The 17,455-nt window shown below is 51.0% G+C and overlaps 1 protein-coding gene across 1 annotated transcript in view; it reads left to right on the top strand.

Annotated features, from left to right (window-relative positions):
• Positions 1–4,487: 4,487 nt before the first annotated feature.
• LOC119103590 (zwei Ig domain protein zig-8) overlaps positions 4,488–17,455 on the top strand; it is a 47,333-nt gene continuing 34,365 nt past the window's right edge. Inside the window, exon 1 of the mRNA XM_037227178.1 lies at positions 4,488–4,871. Coding sequence (XP_037083073.1) covers positions 4,814–4,871 — 58 coding nt within the window. The 5' untranslated portion in view covers positions 4,488–4,813. The remainder of the gene's footprint in view (positions 4,872–17,455) is intronic.

Genomic DNA, 17,455 nt, shown 5'->3' with positions numbered 1-17,455 from the left:
TGTCCTTTGACTATGGCCTTAGTGGTTTGGCTAGTTGGACGTTTTGCCTTCTCTCATTTTCTTATTTTTTCGATTGCTCGGGGCGGCCGGATCCCTGCCGAACCCCTTCCAGCGCAACCGGACCAATTTCACTAACGCGCGCTGTCTTCTCCATCTACTTTATCGCTTGTCCGGCCCAAGCTCTTAACTGATTTTGCTTGGCATCCACGCGCGTGCATTTGTTTTTCCTTGTTTTGGTTCAGCGGCTGGTTGCCTTGTTTAAGTGGAGCATTTTGCCTTGGAATCGACGGGGTCAACACCCTCCGGACTGTCAGACCTCCGTCCGAATATAGCGACCGTAACGAAAGGATCATAGGCGCGGAACGCACCCGAGCAGCACGGCTCGACTATGGCAGGAATGAGGAGCTAAACGACCGCAGTCCTGCTTTTACGCAAATGTACGGTTGTGGGCAGACAGACTCGAAGGCACGGTGCCGCTCCTATTTTGGACTAAGAGACGCTCGACTCGTTTTGTTGCCAATCACTTGATCTCAGGCGTGAAAGCATGAAGCGGCATAAGTCGTGGAATCACCCAGGACCAGTGGGAACCACCCGGGATGCCGAATTATTTTCGGCGGTGGCTTAATCTATCCGTTGGTGTACCAGGCCCTCGGAAACGACAGAACACAGCTTACCCTCTTCGGACGTGGTGCACGCCAGGCCTTAGAGAGAGCGAGAGGGGAGACATGGGCGCCGGCGGATGTGAATGCTTGAAGTGAGTGTGGTGGGGTGCCGAATGCACGGAGTCCACGTGCATTAGTTAAGGCCGGAGGGGGGGGGGGGGCTCCCAGGGTCGTTATCCAGCGGACCCTTGCCAAGGTAATTCGCCAGCTGCGTATGATCTCTGCCCATTGGGCGTATTATCAGCACATCTGATTTCCTTTTTGCCCCGTTTAACATTATCATCAGCTTACAAGGTAGAGGTGGTGTACCGTGGTTAAGGGCTCACAGCCGTGTACGGAGAGAAAGCCGTTCACGGTGCCAGACCGGACCTACCATCCCGCCAATGCCCCGGTCATCCGCTTCATTTCAGCTCTGTGGCTCACGTGAGTGTGTATTGATGTCGGTGTCCGGTGTCACAGCATGCCGACGCATGCGCTAATATCATCTGGCTCGTAGCTGACCAGTGGGCTACTCAGTACAAATTCGCTCTTGTAAGAGGCGTGACAGCAGCAGCCGGCGACGCACGCCCATCTAGCGGCAGCAGCGGCGCAGCGCACGCATCCCACCCCAAAAACCCCTCACACGAACATCAAACATAAAACGGCGTCTCAGCATAACGTATGCTCGGCTTTGTCAGGCTTTACGCGGACGCCCGATGATCTTCTGACGTTTCACTTTGACGCCTTAAGATAACACCTTCCCCAGACAAATAGCGTAATGCTCTTGGTCTAGACCAAAGGGTGACATTCCAAGGGCTGTGCTGTCTGTGCAGACGTCATCCGCAGCAGCGAGTGGCTCACCGTCAATGTCGCCGTCATCCACCGCGGCGAGTGGCTCACCGTCAATATCGCCGCCATCTACCGCAGCGAGTGGCTCACCGTCAATATCGCCGTCATCCACCGTAGCGAGTGGCTCACCGTCAATGTTGCTGTCATCCACCGCAACGAGTGGCTGACCTTCAATGTCGCCGTCGTCCACAGCAGCGAGTGGCTCACCGTCAATGTTGCCGTCATCCACCGCAGCGAGTGGCTCACCGTCAATGTTGCCGTCATCCACCGCAGCGAGTGGCTCACCGTCAATGTCGCCGTCGTCTACAGCAGCGAGTGGCTCACCGTCAATGTTGCCGTCATCCACCGCAGCGAGTGGCTCACCTTCAATGTCGCCGTCATCCACAGCAGCGAGTGGCTCACCGTCAATGTCGCCGTCATCCACCGCAGCGAGTAGCTCACCGTCAATGTCGCCGGTGCCTGAGAATGGCCCGTGGTTCCACGTCAGTTGCGCGCAAGTAATGTAGGAATAATAACATCAAATCTAAAATCTGCTGGACGCTTGCCCAAGATCCAGTCGCACATTCTGTTCTACGGGAGAATTTCCTGAAGTGTTTCTTATGCGTTAGTGGCGTGCCTGTTAAGCATTTGTACGGTTATGGAAATAAAGTTGGTGCATAACTTCAGAAATAGCGTAATAATGTGCTTATAGGAAGCGCCCCAAGCCTCTTGGACATTTCAAGCAACACATACGCTGAAAACCGAAATGATTTGTTTTGCGAATATCTGGAGTCTTGGTCTAAAACAATACCCTGTATTCCGCGCTATTCCCCTCACGTTCTCCTATTTCCTCGGACATTCCTCCGATATTCCTGCATTATGCCCATAAGGTTCCTAGCAGGACAAGAATAAAGCCCTTGTTATGCCTCTGGTGTTCTTCATGATACTCGGGGGATTCTCGTATTTTAGGCCTCCGACATTCTCTATTCTCCAAATACCCATAACACATTGATAGTATATCACCATAGCAGTGCGCATTTCCTCTAGATGCCCCGGCAGTGCCATCATGCACTCCTCCGAGACTTTTGATTGATATTCCTGAAATATCAACCTACGCCAGTCGCATGTTTAGGCGTGCTTTCTTGCCGCGGCCATCAGCCGCCTAAACAATGTCCGAAACCTCCATGCCCGTTTATCATTGGAGGACACATGAAAAACGATCGATCGCCACATGACAAGCGGCGATAGAGCTCTTCCATCTCACCAAAGCTCAGATCATATTACAAATCCAAAACCAAATGTCGTGTTGGTCACGATGTACGAAAGCGCAGACCGCTAGACAGCCACCGCCAGATAGGTATTGATGAAAAAGCTGTATTAGGATATCTACATGGCATACCAACATCAGCATCAGCAAGACATCCCGTACTGAGGTGCGTCCTGCATAACCACCTCACAAAAAGCGAGGGCTGTGACTTGCCCCTCCAGATGTAGTCCACCACGCTCGTCCACTGCTGGTCGGCCGTCGTGATGGAAAATGGCGCCCAGCCGACTGTTGAACGTCCTCAACTAGGGATTTTCCAAGCATTCTGGAGGATTGGTGGATTTTTTTCGTGAGGAGATTGCAGGGTGTTACCCTGCAATAGAAATAAATAATAAAAGTATGTAGTGTAAAAATGGTAAAAGAATATCGTGGTAATAGAGTTCCAAAAACATTTCCAGAAGAGTTTGAGAGGAAGCAGGCGTATACACTTAATGCTTGTGGTATTCCCCGAATGGGCTCCGGCAGTGTACCACTGGAATAACGCACAGCCATAGACGTTCACCTGGATGCGATCATGGTATCAGGGACATCATTTGGGTTTTCAGTGAAACACATTCAACACGGACATTACATGAATCGCGTGGTTTGTCCTGAAATGTGCTATTTGGCTTCGCCCAAACACACCCCCTCTCACTGTACACATTAAGCGCCTTAACATGTCCAACCTGCATTATTTTAGCCAGCTTTGCACCTGCCAAGAATGTAGCGCATGGTAGGCATTTGTCCTTAGAGGCATTCTAAAGTCGCGAAACCCATTGCATGGTGTAGGGTAACGTACCGTCAACAAATCACAGAACGCATCACTGTCCGGCCCGTTGGTAATCAATCGGAAAGCCGAGAAGGTCGATACTTCCAAAAAAGGTCTAGCATACAGTACGTCCTATTGTAGGGGTGTCCTGAGCGGTGAGAGAATGAACACTGATACCTGAACAGGTGTGTGTTGCAGTTTTCCCATTACGTTTTTCGCGCTGCTTCAGTCAGAGTCAATTAAGCTGCACGTCACTGCACATTCATTGATTTGATTGACAGGAATAGCCAGACACGGTAATGCACATGGCCATCCTATCTTCAAACAATACGACCTATGTAATTAACGCGCGGACGCTACACTTGTGATCTTCCCCCTGACCGACTCTAATGATCACTCCCATTTGTATGAGTCTCCAAAAATATGTGGCTTCATTAGTTGGTTTCATCATTGCCTCTATTAAGACAACTAACACCCCTCACGCCTTTTCTCGCTTCGCTTGTCCCACATCGTGAAAGACACCTTATTTGGTTGCATTCGAGCGTAGGAGCATGCCTCCAGATGCCACCATATCCATCCACCCTTGACATGACTTTCAGTCCAACAAAACCAGCTCGTTCCAATATCTTACAACGAGTGAGCGGTTGCATCCTCTCCGGACAAACGACTGGACGCTGGAGTTGGGACGGAGGCTCGGTGCAGGTATTGGGACATTCCGGAGGTGCCGCGGGGTCATTCGCTGCCGTAGCGGGGCCATCGATCGGCAGCGGGGCGCGCGCCGCCCGGCCGGCCGCATGTCCCCTGCGTCCCGGGGCCGCCGCCGGCCGGCCGGCCGCCGACGCTCGCAGTCGGCACCGAGCGCCGGTGGCGGCAGCGGTGGTGCCGCGGCGGGACACGGCGCCGAGAGGTCACCGCGACGGACCACGGCGCGGGGCGGCGACCCAGGCAGTGACGCGGCCAGCTTCAGTCGCGGCAGCGCCCCTCGGCGTGCCATTCGGTGACCTCGGCGTGCGGTTTGAAACTGGCCCCGGCCCGCGTTCAGGGCGGATTTCCACAGCGTGGCCTGCCACACTGGCCGCCCCGCACGGTACGTTGGCGGCCACGCGAGTTCTTCGCACCCGGCGCGGCGGCTCGTGAGTCGCAGACCCACGCCGGGATGCGGGCCTGACGGTGGCGCAAAGCCGCTCTCTCGACAGTGGAGGAAGGGCAGTGGACCAGCGGACAGGGACCCAGATGGATGAGTGACCCGGCGTGATCGCGCCGCCCGCCAGGATGGGCAGCATCTGCAGGATCACCGTCGTGTTATCGACGATGGCGCTGGTGCAGAACGGTAAGTGCTCTGAGACGTTGTGATGGAAATCACAATCCGGATCCGGATCATTAGTTATATCAACTAATAGGCGCATTGGGTAATGTTTAGCTACCGCCTACGAGTATCTTATGCACATTTCTATAGACATCTTCGGGACGTTACGGCTCATCAAGGATTTTACTTCCACCATTGCGTTTTCTTCATGGTAGTGATGACGGGACTGGAGTATCAAATGTTAAGAGTTATGAGCAGGAAGACATCTGATCTTAATGCCACTCCCAAGAAACGCTCAATCAAACTGTAAACACACACACACACACACACACACACACACACACACACACACACACACACACACACACACACACACACACACACACACACACACACACACACACACACACACACACACACACACACACACACACACACACACACACACACACACACACACACACACACACACACACACACACACACACACACACACACAAGCACACGCACACATACTTCGTAAATGTGGACAGCAGATGTTCTCTTGATCTATGCATCAGTGAAGTTGATAGCATATTGTGGATTTGTTTGCTTCTTGCCAAGGTTTTCTAGACTCCTTGTTATCTCATTACAACCATTTGAAAAATAAGATTACGTCTGTATTGTTACCCCGCAACGCTTAGTTTAAGCTTTTAACACCATCGGACATACACAGGAGATGCAAGAAGATAACATGACGCGTTCGACGGCGTCTCAGATCGATTGCCAGTTCACGTTTATTCGCCGGTGACCTCAAATACGTTCCAATGAAATCTCTAACATGTGTGCAAAATAAAGCGCTCATCTACGAGAGCGTCTCTTAAAAAACGGAGCCTCATTTCGTGCCTTCAGTGCTGCCCTGATAGTGACTAAGGTATACAGTGTGCAGGGGCACTCACATATATAAACAATGATTAACATGAAGGATGGATGTCAACGCCATCCACAGATTTCATGACATTATCTTCATTCAAAAAATCTTAAAACTGTGAGCTAGTGCAGCAGTTGCGAAAAGTCAATTCAAACGAGCACAACGGGAACGGCTCATAGGCATCCTGCAATCCCAGCGACACACAGGCATCCCGCTCTCCCAGCGACACACAGGCATCCCGCGCTCCCAGCGACACACAGGCATCCCGCGCTCCCAGCGACACACAGGCATCCCGCTCTCCCAGCGACACACAGGCATCCCGCACTCCCAGCCAAAAGCGTGGACGGCGTCGCTCAGTGACTGCCGGAGGTAGCTGGGTTCTCGAGAAGAACAGTAGCAAAACCCTTTGTGGGGGCTAAAAATTTGCACCTCGGCATCCCCAGAGCTGCAGCCTCGGATGAGAGGGTGGCCCGGCGAGATACCACGGATTTGGGGAGAAACATACGCCGAATCGAAATCGAGCTTAGCTGGTTGTGAAGGGTTCATGTTTATAAACTTTAGGAAGGCCCTGCCATCGCACAAGCTGCTCCACATGGGCCCAGCCCGAGGATGCCAACGCCGGACCGACCTTTTGCTGACGTGGCGCGCCAGTCATGATCCAAACACTGAAACTGATATTTCTTATCCGGGCTAGCGGATTTTTGGTTGTTTTACTCCACACCAAAATGCTGTTTAGAATGTGGGGAATGCTTGCAGTTCGATCAGACATTTTATTGTTGTCTAGTCTAAGTGGTGGCGGAACGGGTAAAAATATATGAAAAGTTCGTTGCACCTTTTGACGATGTGGCTGATGTGAATATTCCACATCATGCTTGGATCGTTGGCACAGGTTGGCTTGCCGTCCATATCAACACCCAGCGTTGGTATGGACGGCGAAGATGTGGTTACCGACCCCCACTATTCTAAGCTGACATCTTTTGGCTTTGTTGATGGTTTCATGGGTTCCGATTAAAGTGAAAGATGTGTGTTTCTGGCTTTATCTTTAGTGAATTTGAGCTAAACCAGCATTGTAATGGGTCCAACGACGTGAATTTCTAGTGATTCCAGACTTTGTGGGCCGGGCGGCGAGTGATCGAGCAGCTGGGTGTCATCAGCGCACGCTATCACTCGACAGCCATGTAAGTAACCGCGAAGGCCAGTCACGAACAGGCTGGAGAGGATAGGCCCGGCGATGGATCCCAAAGGCACTTCGAAACGGACCGGCAGAGTCGCCTTACCGCGTCTCACCTACTGTCTCCGGTCATCCAAAGAGCTACGGGGCCCCATGGGGTCGATCCCGTGCCATCCCAGATTGGTTAAGAGGACGTCAGGGTCGACGCTGTTGAAGGCTTTGCTGAGGTCGGCGGCAGTAACCGATGAAATCTCACCGCGGTATCATTTTGGGTTGGTCCGTTCGACAGCGCCGAGCATGGTGTCCTCGAAGCAGTGACAGCGCCCGTGCACATGCTGGTCATGAAATACAATGTTATGGTCACATAGATGCCGAGAGAATTGGCCGCAGTTTTCTCAGCGATTTGAGACGAGTGTGACCGAAGGGAGATCGTTCGATAAGTGGAGGGCTTTTACAAATGTTTTGACAATACGCAACGGGTCAGGTCCTGCCACTGCGAAACAGCTTTTAACTGTCCCCAGCGGCACCCCACCCAAGCCGACCGCTCCAGACAAGTTCATGCATCTCACGGCTCCCGCCAGCTCTGGTAGCGTGGCTGGCTGGAGCTGGAACGCCGCCGAGGCATGATAGGCGATCGCTGATACGGGCCGGCTGTAACGTCATCGCCCATTTCGGCCGCGATCCGAGAGCCCACCGAGACGAGAACAATTTAATAAAATTGTCCGCTCTGGTGTGTTGTTCTGCCTCGTTGTTGGTTGGGGCTGTAGGTGCTGGGTCGGAAGACGTTTAGAGAACCTCTTCAGGCTGGGCCAGGAATCTCGTTCGTCGGAAGTCAAGAGCTGGCGGCTGAGAAAAACCCGACGAGTCTGCACCAGCCGACCCTTGACTAAGTTCCGGAGACGACGGAAGTCCGCTCGTGGCTCCAGCGTGCGTAGACCCGTCCGGGCCTGTTACGCTTCGTCCCGCTCAGATGTGACCTGACGTAGCTCAGGTTTGTCGCAATCAGTGGGCGCCCCGTCGGTGGCACCGCATGGTACTGGCTGGACAGTGCCGATCTATGACCGAACCACCATATCTTCGTGAAGATTTCGACCGCTTTGTTTGCGTCATAGTTCGTATTGCAGACGGACCCACCGGCCAGCAGCAGGTCCAAGCAGACTGGATTCCAGGCGGCGCGTCCCTAGCTCCGAGCGGTACGCTTCGCGGGCAGCTTCCGGAGCCGGCCGGTGGGGGCGTTGACTGCTACCGGCCGGCGATCGCCGATATGGGTACTGAGGCGCTGCGGCTGCGCACGTCGTGACCTTGACGTTCGTTAAGATGCGAAATTAGATAGCAACTCGAGGAGCACTTCGCTGAACATTTCAGTTGGCAGTCCACCTTTGAACCACTTGAAAACAATGAAATATCGCTCATTGATAACCCAATGGACTTGAACGGTGCCAGTGAGTGCCGACGAACACACAGAGAGCGTTGTTCACGCTTATGTTCATCGCGCAGTCAGACATTGCTCGGCCTGGCCACTTTTGCACCAGGGGCTGCACAGGACAACACACATCCTGTTAAGCTGCAACGACAGATCGAGCAACGCAGACAACCATGTCAGACGGAAATGTACAAATACTTCTCTCGCACCGATAGCAAACACGAACTTGACGAACTGAGCGACAAACAGGTCAGGCAAGTCCAACTAGTCTATAAACGAAGCATCTCTACCACCTGCAAACCATGATGAAGAAGTTCTCCGTGACATTGTCTTGGAAAACGATGTACCGGCTAGATCATTATCAGGTAAACGACAACACTTTTTTCAATCGACCTTTATCCATTACCTCAGTACATGAAACGCATACTGGCAAGTTCTTCAAACTGAAAGGAGCCGACGAAGTGCATGTGGCCCGAGAACAACATAATCATGTCATTCCAGCTCCGAAAGATGCTACAGCGGGAACCACACAAATCTCAGCAAAGAGTATGAATAAAATGCCGAGTTGTTGCCCAAAATGAGGCTAAACTTTTTAACCGACATGTTTTGTTCACACCATTTTGTAGGTCATCATTCAACAGACAAAAGCAAACACTAACTACAGCACTGTGCTTGTAAGCTTTATGACTCAAGATTGCTTGCAAAACAGAGTAAATGTTCTTATTTACCAGTTTCAATATGACTAGACGTAAACATCTTGGACCATAAAGCACCATACATCCAGGGAGTACGTGCCGCGCTGCAGTCCCTACCAGCATTGATAAAATTGACGGCAGCATAAATTTGTATAGGTCATTTAGACTTAGCCAGAACCTTGACAAAACATCTCCCGAAAATGCAGACTATGCAGAGCAATTAGGCTGCTCAACTAATTCAACCCACTTTGCTATGATGCGTAACCTTTGTTCTTTGATTTTGTATCGTGCATTAGGTAGGTATTTATTTAAGTCATTCAGTAGTCTTGGTTAGAAACAATGCTCAAGAACAAAGGTCATATGTTTTAACTTTTTTAGTGTAGCTGTTACATTCATGCAGCAAAACATCGGGCCATACAAAATGATACAAACCCAGATCTTGAACAATAATAGCATTCATATCAAAGTACGAGGTATCAAAAAACAAGATTCGTGGCTGTGAGGCAAACATTGCGCAATGCTGTGTTCAAGCAATAAGGTCATCCATACGTACCAAAAATAACAGTATCTTGAGTTGGCTTGCGCATGATACAAGCATGTCAATTCAGAAGATCATAATGCTTACCGAATAGAAGCCTTCCAGGTTTCGTCAACAGCCGCCCGTTCGCCCGTAACAGCAGCGCGCCCCGCACCACTCCGACGAACAGCGTTAAATGATTCGCAACGGCGGATTGGAGACTAACAGGTTTCCTACCATTTCCAAAACTCCCTTTACTAGGGCTCGATGCCCCACTCTGGAAGATTGATTACCTTTCGACAACATGCATGGGTAACTTGTAGATGGCGAGAGGCACCTGACCATGGCATGAATAGTTCCACCTGACAGAGAGCAAATCATTTCCATTGATCATTTGCCTGGGGGTGGCTTAAGTTCACCCACCAGACGGTGATAAAAGCGTTTTGCACGCACAGATGCCTTTCCGGATGCGTGCCTGATTGTCTTCCAGCGGAGTTGATGACAATTTCAACTCCCAGCGCGTGAAGTACGGAGATCCCGACCCTTGCACTCGCTATCATAGCAAAATTCGGATCCAAATCCGATTTCAATTTAAGGAGCTGAAGCCTAATTATAGAATCAAGTTTGATTGGTTGGATTACTTTGAACAGGGTTAGGAGATAAACTGTCGTGCGTCTTTATCGAATTGTGCACTGGACATCTATTTTTGAAAACGAGTCAACAGTTTTTTTCGTTTCATCTCTTTCACATCTGGAAGCTGTCAGAAAAAGCAATCTCTTGCCTGTGATTTTTCTCTTGAGCTGACTCATCGGTGGTTCCAGCAGATACGGTTGCTTCGTCTCCGACTGCAACTCCCATGAATGATACAGGAAACGATTCCACCTCGCTTCGCTGTAAATTTGGCTCATTTCGAAGGAAATTCCGATTCTGCTCCGACCGAGTGCAGCACTAGTCTGACCAGAGCAGATCTCACTTAGACCTCCATCACGGCGTGCAATGTCTCACATTGTCGGAAAGCTACGCTAGTGGGAGAAAGTATTGTTTTTCGCCCGTCGTTCCCCACAGCATTCTGCCAATTTTACTGCCAGGTAGCAGTGGAGATCTTTGCACAGACTCCGGTTTCTCAGATTTATCTTCATGGCTTTCCGAGATGTGACATAAATTTAAGAGCTGCTTCAACGAGGCCCACCTTTTTTAAAGTGGTCGTTGGCCGCGATGCGATCTTCCGACTTGACCTGGGCTGCCGCTGAGTCGGCGACTTGACCTGGGCTGCCGCTGAGTCGGGTCTAAGCTCCCCCTCCACGTCGGGACTATTGCGTCTTTGAGTAGGAAACACCACCTCAGCCCAGTGGCGTGAGGCCTATGGGTGACGTCTGGCGACGCTCTGGCACCACCCCTATCCAGACGTTATCTGAAGTGTATGTTTAAGTGCTTAAAATTTCTTGCATGCGTGTTTTATTCGCAATTTCATGATATTTGTCGACCAAGCCCCACGATGCGGCAGAGATCTTCCCGGATATTCGTCAGCTAATAGAAAGAAGCCGCTTAAACAATTATCGTTTTACATCAACATCTACCTTTTAGAACACAGATTCCCTGATGACTGCAAACAAACAGTGACACCGTAACGTGACAAAAAACGCGGCGCTGTGACGTGACAAAAGTGTCCTAACACCGCAATGTTTTAAACCACGCAGTGCATCAACAAGGTCTTAACGTACGGGGCCTGTGCCTGAAAACTCTGAGAGGTAACTTTTCTCATTACGGATATTGCAATGCAATCAACGTTCGTCATCTTTTACTAGCTAGAGGAAAAAAACACCTGGAGAAATGGCGTTACTAGCTGATCCGACAACGGACATACGCGCCTTCCAAACTGTTGTTTCTCATGCATTCATGAGTTTACCTTGCAGTAGCGAGTTATGCTGAAATGGCATATGCAATAAGTGCCACGTTTTTAGGGGCCTTCGTTAATGTTCAGCGTCGTCTCTGAGGATGGCGAGTGTCGTACAGGCTTAGGCTAACCATGCGCTTCGAAGCAGATGAAAGCCTTCGTCGTGGCATGCATCTGTATGCAGCAGACATTTAGTTCAAGTGTCGCGCCTGTCCGCATGCTTGCGGATGCATGTTATGTCATTTGTGGCTTTAATACTATAAAATCTTTTAAAGTTTTTTAAAGCATTTTTCGTTAGCAGAAATGTCATCTTATTAATACCTGCGAAATCCCACCATGAAGCCTGCTTGAGCACCAGCAAATAACTGAGCAGTTTTGATGGCTGTAACCTATGCATGGTATGGTTTAAAGAACACTCCTATCAACATGCAGGCTTGGAGCCAACGCAGACGATGACTTTTCTGTACTTTAAGATATACTGTTTGCTGTGTTGGGGCTTTCCGATCTAGCGATGCATTTTTTTCCGCTGCTTAACATGCCGCTTGAGCATTCCTTCATCCTCTCTCTCTCTCTATCTCTCTCTCATTCTCTCTCTCTCTCTCTCTCTCTCTCTCTCTCTCTCTCTCTCTCTCTCTCTCTCTCTCTCTCTCTCTCTCTCTCTCTCTCTCTCTCTCTCGCTCTCTCTCTCTCTCCCTTCTCCCCTTTCTCTCTCTCTTTTCTTTTATTCCATTTGTGCTCTCGCCGCTAACCCGACATTTCACTTGGCTGGCACTTCATAAACACATCCACCATCGCTTTTTTGCAACCTAAAAGTTGGATTGGTTTGCATGAAGTTCGTTTCGCTCGATCTCTCCGCAGTTGTTGTGTGAAGTGATGCTGTTTTCTGTACTTTAGTTATGTGACGAGCAAGACTCTGACCTCAGATTGTGATTAATGAGATGGGATGCAGCCGCTGCTGTCCGACATGCAAGGTTCTCTCGCACATACACCACCGACTATTATGTTCCCCACTCATTATCATAGCCACCTACCGTCACGACACTACATATTTACTACAGGGACTTCCGATCACAGCGAGTACTTTAATCCAACATTTTACACGCCTCTCGCTGCGTTAGCTAAATATGTGAGGGATAGTCGCATTTTTTTAGTTCCATTCAATGAAACCAGTGATGAACGCTGTGGTCATTGAAAAAATCGCTGGACAAAGGCCTTCGAGTTTTGCTTTCCCATAGTGATAAATAAATTGCCTGGCATAACAGCACGGCGCCACTTGTTCCTGTTGCTGACATACGGCAGACCCTACCACCCCGTGAGGCCTTCAACATCGCCGGTCACTGAAACAACACTCGGCCGGTGTGCAGATCATGTAGACCTGTGAGCCTTATCGACCCCGGCTGGCCGGCGTCAGGACAAGGTCGGCGGTGTGTTCACCGGCAAGTCCGCGGCGCTGCTTGGCCCCGGGTCAGCGGTGCTGTCTAGCCGCGGGTCAGTGGCGCTGTTTGGCCCTGGGTCAGCGGTGCTGTCTAGCCGCTGGTCAGTGGCGCTATCTAGCCGCGGGTCAACGGCGCTGTTTGACAGCGGGTCAGCGGCGCCGTCTAGCCGCGGGTCAGCAGCGCTGTTTGGCCGCGGGTCAGCGGTGCTGTTTGGCCGCGGGCCAGCGGCGCTGTCTAGCTGCGGGTCAGCAGCGCTGTTTGGCCGCGGGTCAGCGGTGCTGTTTGGCCGCCGGCCAGCGGCGCCGTCTAGCCGCGGGCCAACGGCGCTGTTTGGCAGCGGGTCAGCGGCGCCGTCTAGCCACGGGTCAGCAGCTCTGTTTGGCCGCGGGTCAGCGGTGCTGTTTGGCCGCGGGTCAGCGGCGCTGCGGCCGGCTGACAGCGCCGTTATTGACGGTGGGTCCGGCTGGGCGCCGCCGGCCGGGCCGGGGGTATTATTTACCCGTCAGCTCGGGTGGCGCAGGGTCGCTCCGGCGGTACGCCCGGCGCCCCTCCTGAGCACCGCCCGGTAATGGGCGCGCGCGAGCGCAGTTTGGCCGCCACTAATGGTGACGGGGACACAGCGTCACCGCCCCACCACCCGGCGTCGACGATCTGTCTGAGGCCGAAGCCGACACGACCCGACGGGCTGACCCGAGTCGTTTCACGTCCGCTGAGAGCTGGAGGCGGCGGGTGGGTGCGCCCGGCCGATTCAGGCAACTTTGTGCCCCGAGTCGGAAGGGGACTGAGTGTGTCCACCGCTGTCAGCGCTCACTCGTGATCTACCTTGACACTTTCGCTCGCTGTGATAACTGCTTGTGCGCTTTGTTCGTCAGTGGTCCCTCGTGGCCGTTCCCGCGAAGCATGCTTCTCTTGGTTGCCTCGCCAAAAGGCCGTCACCATCTTCCACCAGAATGTCATTACGATTAGCGCACACCGCGGACGGTGCAGTAATCAGAAGGGGCGAATGTGATGCTACCTGACAGGTATGCTTACTGGAAGTGTCCCATAAATGTCATACTAATGTGTCCATAATTGGTACTCGTCAGTGATGTCGTACATGGCATTGGTCGTGGGACCTTGACATGGGTCTTGTTTCCAGAACTGCTGATGGCCGATGGTGCTCTCACGTATGACCCACGCTTGTTTCTATGCTACATAACCTGCGCCAGCTCATGCATATATATATATATATATATATATATATATATATATATATGTATATATATATAGTGTATGAATGATGCAAGTTTTGTTGTATGGGAGGAGAAACGAACACTTCATCAGTTTCTTGCGCGTTTGCTCGATCGCTCGAATTAAATTTTTCTTCGGTTTTGTGAAAACATAATCAGTTCGTCTCTTGTAATGAGACGATATTAATATTTTAACTATAAATCATCTGACCCGTCTGGCGCACAGCTCAACGCGTCCATATTTTGGAAAGACCCCGCCCAAAGTCCCACATCTCCTGTCATCGAATTATCTGGCAGCTCTGACGTGAGGGATTTCAAGGGTTACCAAACATAACTTTCTTCACATGGGAGTAAGAAGAGCTATTACATCCGCTGCAATTTACTTGAGCAGTATGTTTTCATTAATGCAGTTCTTGTTACATGTAAGGTGCATGATATGGCGTTTGTGTGCGCGCTCGCGTGTGTGTGTGTGTGTGTGTGCGCGTTTGTATGTGTTCCGTAATATGACCAGATACTCGGATGAACAATCTGTTAGCCGATAGCTCACCAATAACTATGTCTCGTAGAGCATGCCTCGTATTCTATGATATTCGAATATTTTCGAATATTTATATATACATATATGGATCATTCCATGCCGACTCAACCAATGAAGGGTTACTTTTGGCAACCAAACGACTGGGATTTCGACGAAAATTTGGATATAGAATTTTCTCTAGCTTTTGACACGATGCTGACAGAATTTGGGAAACTGGAGTTACCGTTTGCAAGTTATAGACACTTTTTCCTTTTCATGTTTAGAAAAGGGGAATTTTGAAAGGATTCCATATTTACATATTCAGAACTGGGCTTTATATGCGGCATGTGCGTCGAGGCTTGATAAACGCATTGAAGACGCCAAAAACAGTCACGATACCAATGATGTTGAAATGACACATTAATGAGGACATTGGAAGCGCCCACCGCCTGATTTAAAATGGTTCTCTCATGACGTTGACGTTGATGACCAACATATTTGTCTTGACAATGTATCGGTGCACTGTTGTCGCGTTTGATGTGGCTGTAGATCATACCCCGAGACGTTGCGTCAGCATGAAAGCTGAGTGTGGCGATAGTTCATGTCCTAGAGTGAGGTGAATGGTGACTGCTCGTATTGCACGTATGAGTCTGTGGAGGGGATATAGGAGGTGCTGCTCGGGCGCGCAGAGTGAGTGGTTCTGTCGGGGTCGTGTGCTGCAGTCTGCCGTTGTGTCTGGGGTGGTCCATCGGGGCAGAATTATTCTAGTCATCAATACATTTGACATGAAATATTCAAGCCCACTCAGTCTGTCGGAACCGACACTCCCAAGTCGTTTGGTTGAGCCATTTATGTTTCACGCAAGTGTGCATTGTCCACGGAATCGTTACCTGTGTTTGAATGGAGCTTAGCAAGAAGGAGCCGTATTAGTTTGAGTGAACACTGGACATCGTAATCATGGTGCCGTCTTTTAACAGAAGCCCAATCGATACAAACAGGTCTGGCACACATAGTTCCCTGGCGGTGTGTTTTAGAGCTCTTGCGCGTCACTGATGTTTCGACACTACCCAGCTGGCTTCAGCACTGGCAAACATCGATGCGTTCTACAGCAATCGCTACGCATAGTTGCAGCCACATCGGCTAGTCCGTCCTGAGGAGAGGCCGCGCCCGCATGATGATCGCACGCCTCGGCCGCCGCTCCCACGCCCTCCGCCGGAAACCCGACGCGGCGCGTGGCGAGTGGGCCGCACACCTCGGCTCCGCTGACGTCACGCCATCCGCTCCGGAGACACAGAGTAACCGTACACCCTTGGGGAAAGGGGGTGCACGCAATGGACGGGTGTGACGCCTGGATTGGCAAAAACGACCTGCACAGTGAACCTGGGGTGGTGCAGTGCCGCCGCCGCGCCGGTGGCAGTGCCGCGGGACCAGCTCCCAGGTCAGTGACCGGGGTCAGGCCCGGCCGGCACACGGACCGCGTGAGAGCAGACCGGCTGGGCAACCGGCGCCTGTGACAGATGTCCCGGCTGACTGAGGCGGCCGCGGCGTCCTCTCGGCGCCGATCGACGCTCGCGACCGACGGCCGCCGACCGGCACCAGGCAGCTGGGCGTCGGCCGCCAGCACTGCCGCGCTCTTATCGCACTCCAGGGCAGCTGGGCGTCGGCCGCCAGCACTGCCGCGCTCTTATCGCGCTCCAGGGCAGCTGGGCGTCGGCTGCCGGCACTGCCGCGCTCTTATCGCGCTTCAGGGCAGCTGGATGCGGCCTTCCGCGCAGCGAACTGCTATGCTTTACGTCATCGCCGCGACGTCACCGAGTGCGTGACATCACCATCACGATGTTTGCAGTGGTCATGGCTGATTGCGGAGCGTTTGTCGCGACTTATCGTGGCAGGACTCCGCGTAATCTCAATGCCTGCGATCTAAGAAACCTGCGTCTTTCAAGTTGGCGCGCACACTCAGATATGTTCAGAAATTCAGGCGCATGACAGATAACCAGGGCATCTACAAGTACGAAAAACGCGGCATTGACTTTACTTTGGACACGGAATGGCATGTTCTGTCATGCGAAGCCTGCCATCCTAATCCACCTAACGCTACGCTAACTTTCTGGATGTATTTGATCAGTGGCCCCTTTGAAGATCAGTAAGTGACGTCCGCAGGCGAAGTACTGATATGTTTGTGGTTTTCGTCAGTAACACGTCACATACACGCTCAGCGAACAAATATGGGCTTAAAAGCAACGAGTATCACAAATGTATTATTGTTCATCAGGGTATAACTGCATATATATATATATATATATATATATATATATATATATATATATATATATATATATGCGGAAGGGACCTCGCATGGCTGTGAACATTGCATTAAGAACACGTATGCCATGTTTTGAGCGTCTGATCAAACCAAAAACGACTGATGAACAATTGTGGCATTAACAACACATAATTATGGACAATAACCTAATGAGCGATTATGTGGTTGGCCACCGTAGTTTGATTCTGATGTTTGAAATATAATCATTCACACTCAGTTGAACATATGTGCTATCATCACAAAAGTATCTTTGCCACATAAGGTGAAAACTGCGGTGGCACCTAAATAATTCAAGTTTCATCAGCTGTATTATGTATGAGAACAAACATCGAAGAGGCGGATGACGCCATGCGATGCTTTACTGAGCTAAGCTTTTCAGGACTAGACAATAATAACAAAATTTTGCGCGATCAGTATTCTGTTCCCTCCGTCGTTCAAACAGTCTTGGCACCACTAGAGTAAATGCCAGAATAACGCATATCTTTTCCTTTGG

Source organism: Pollicipes pollicipes, unplaced genomic scaffold, assembly GCF_011947565.3.
Source record: "Pollicipes pollicipes isolate AB1234 unplaced genomic scaffold, Ppol_2.1 Scaffold_5724;HRSCAF=6776_pilon_pilon_pilon, whole genome shotgun sequence".
Taxonomy (NCBI): domain Eukaryota; kingdom Metazoa; phylum Arthropoda; class Thecostraca; order Pollicipedomorpha; family Pollicipedidae; genus Pollicipes; species Pollicipes pollicipes.
This window is presented reverse-complemented; position numbering and strand designations above follow the sequence as displayed.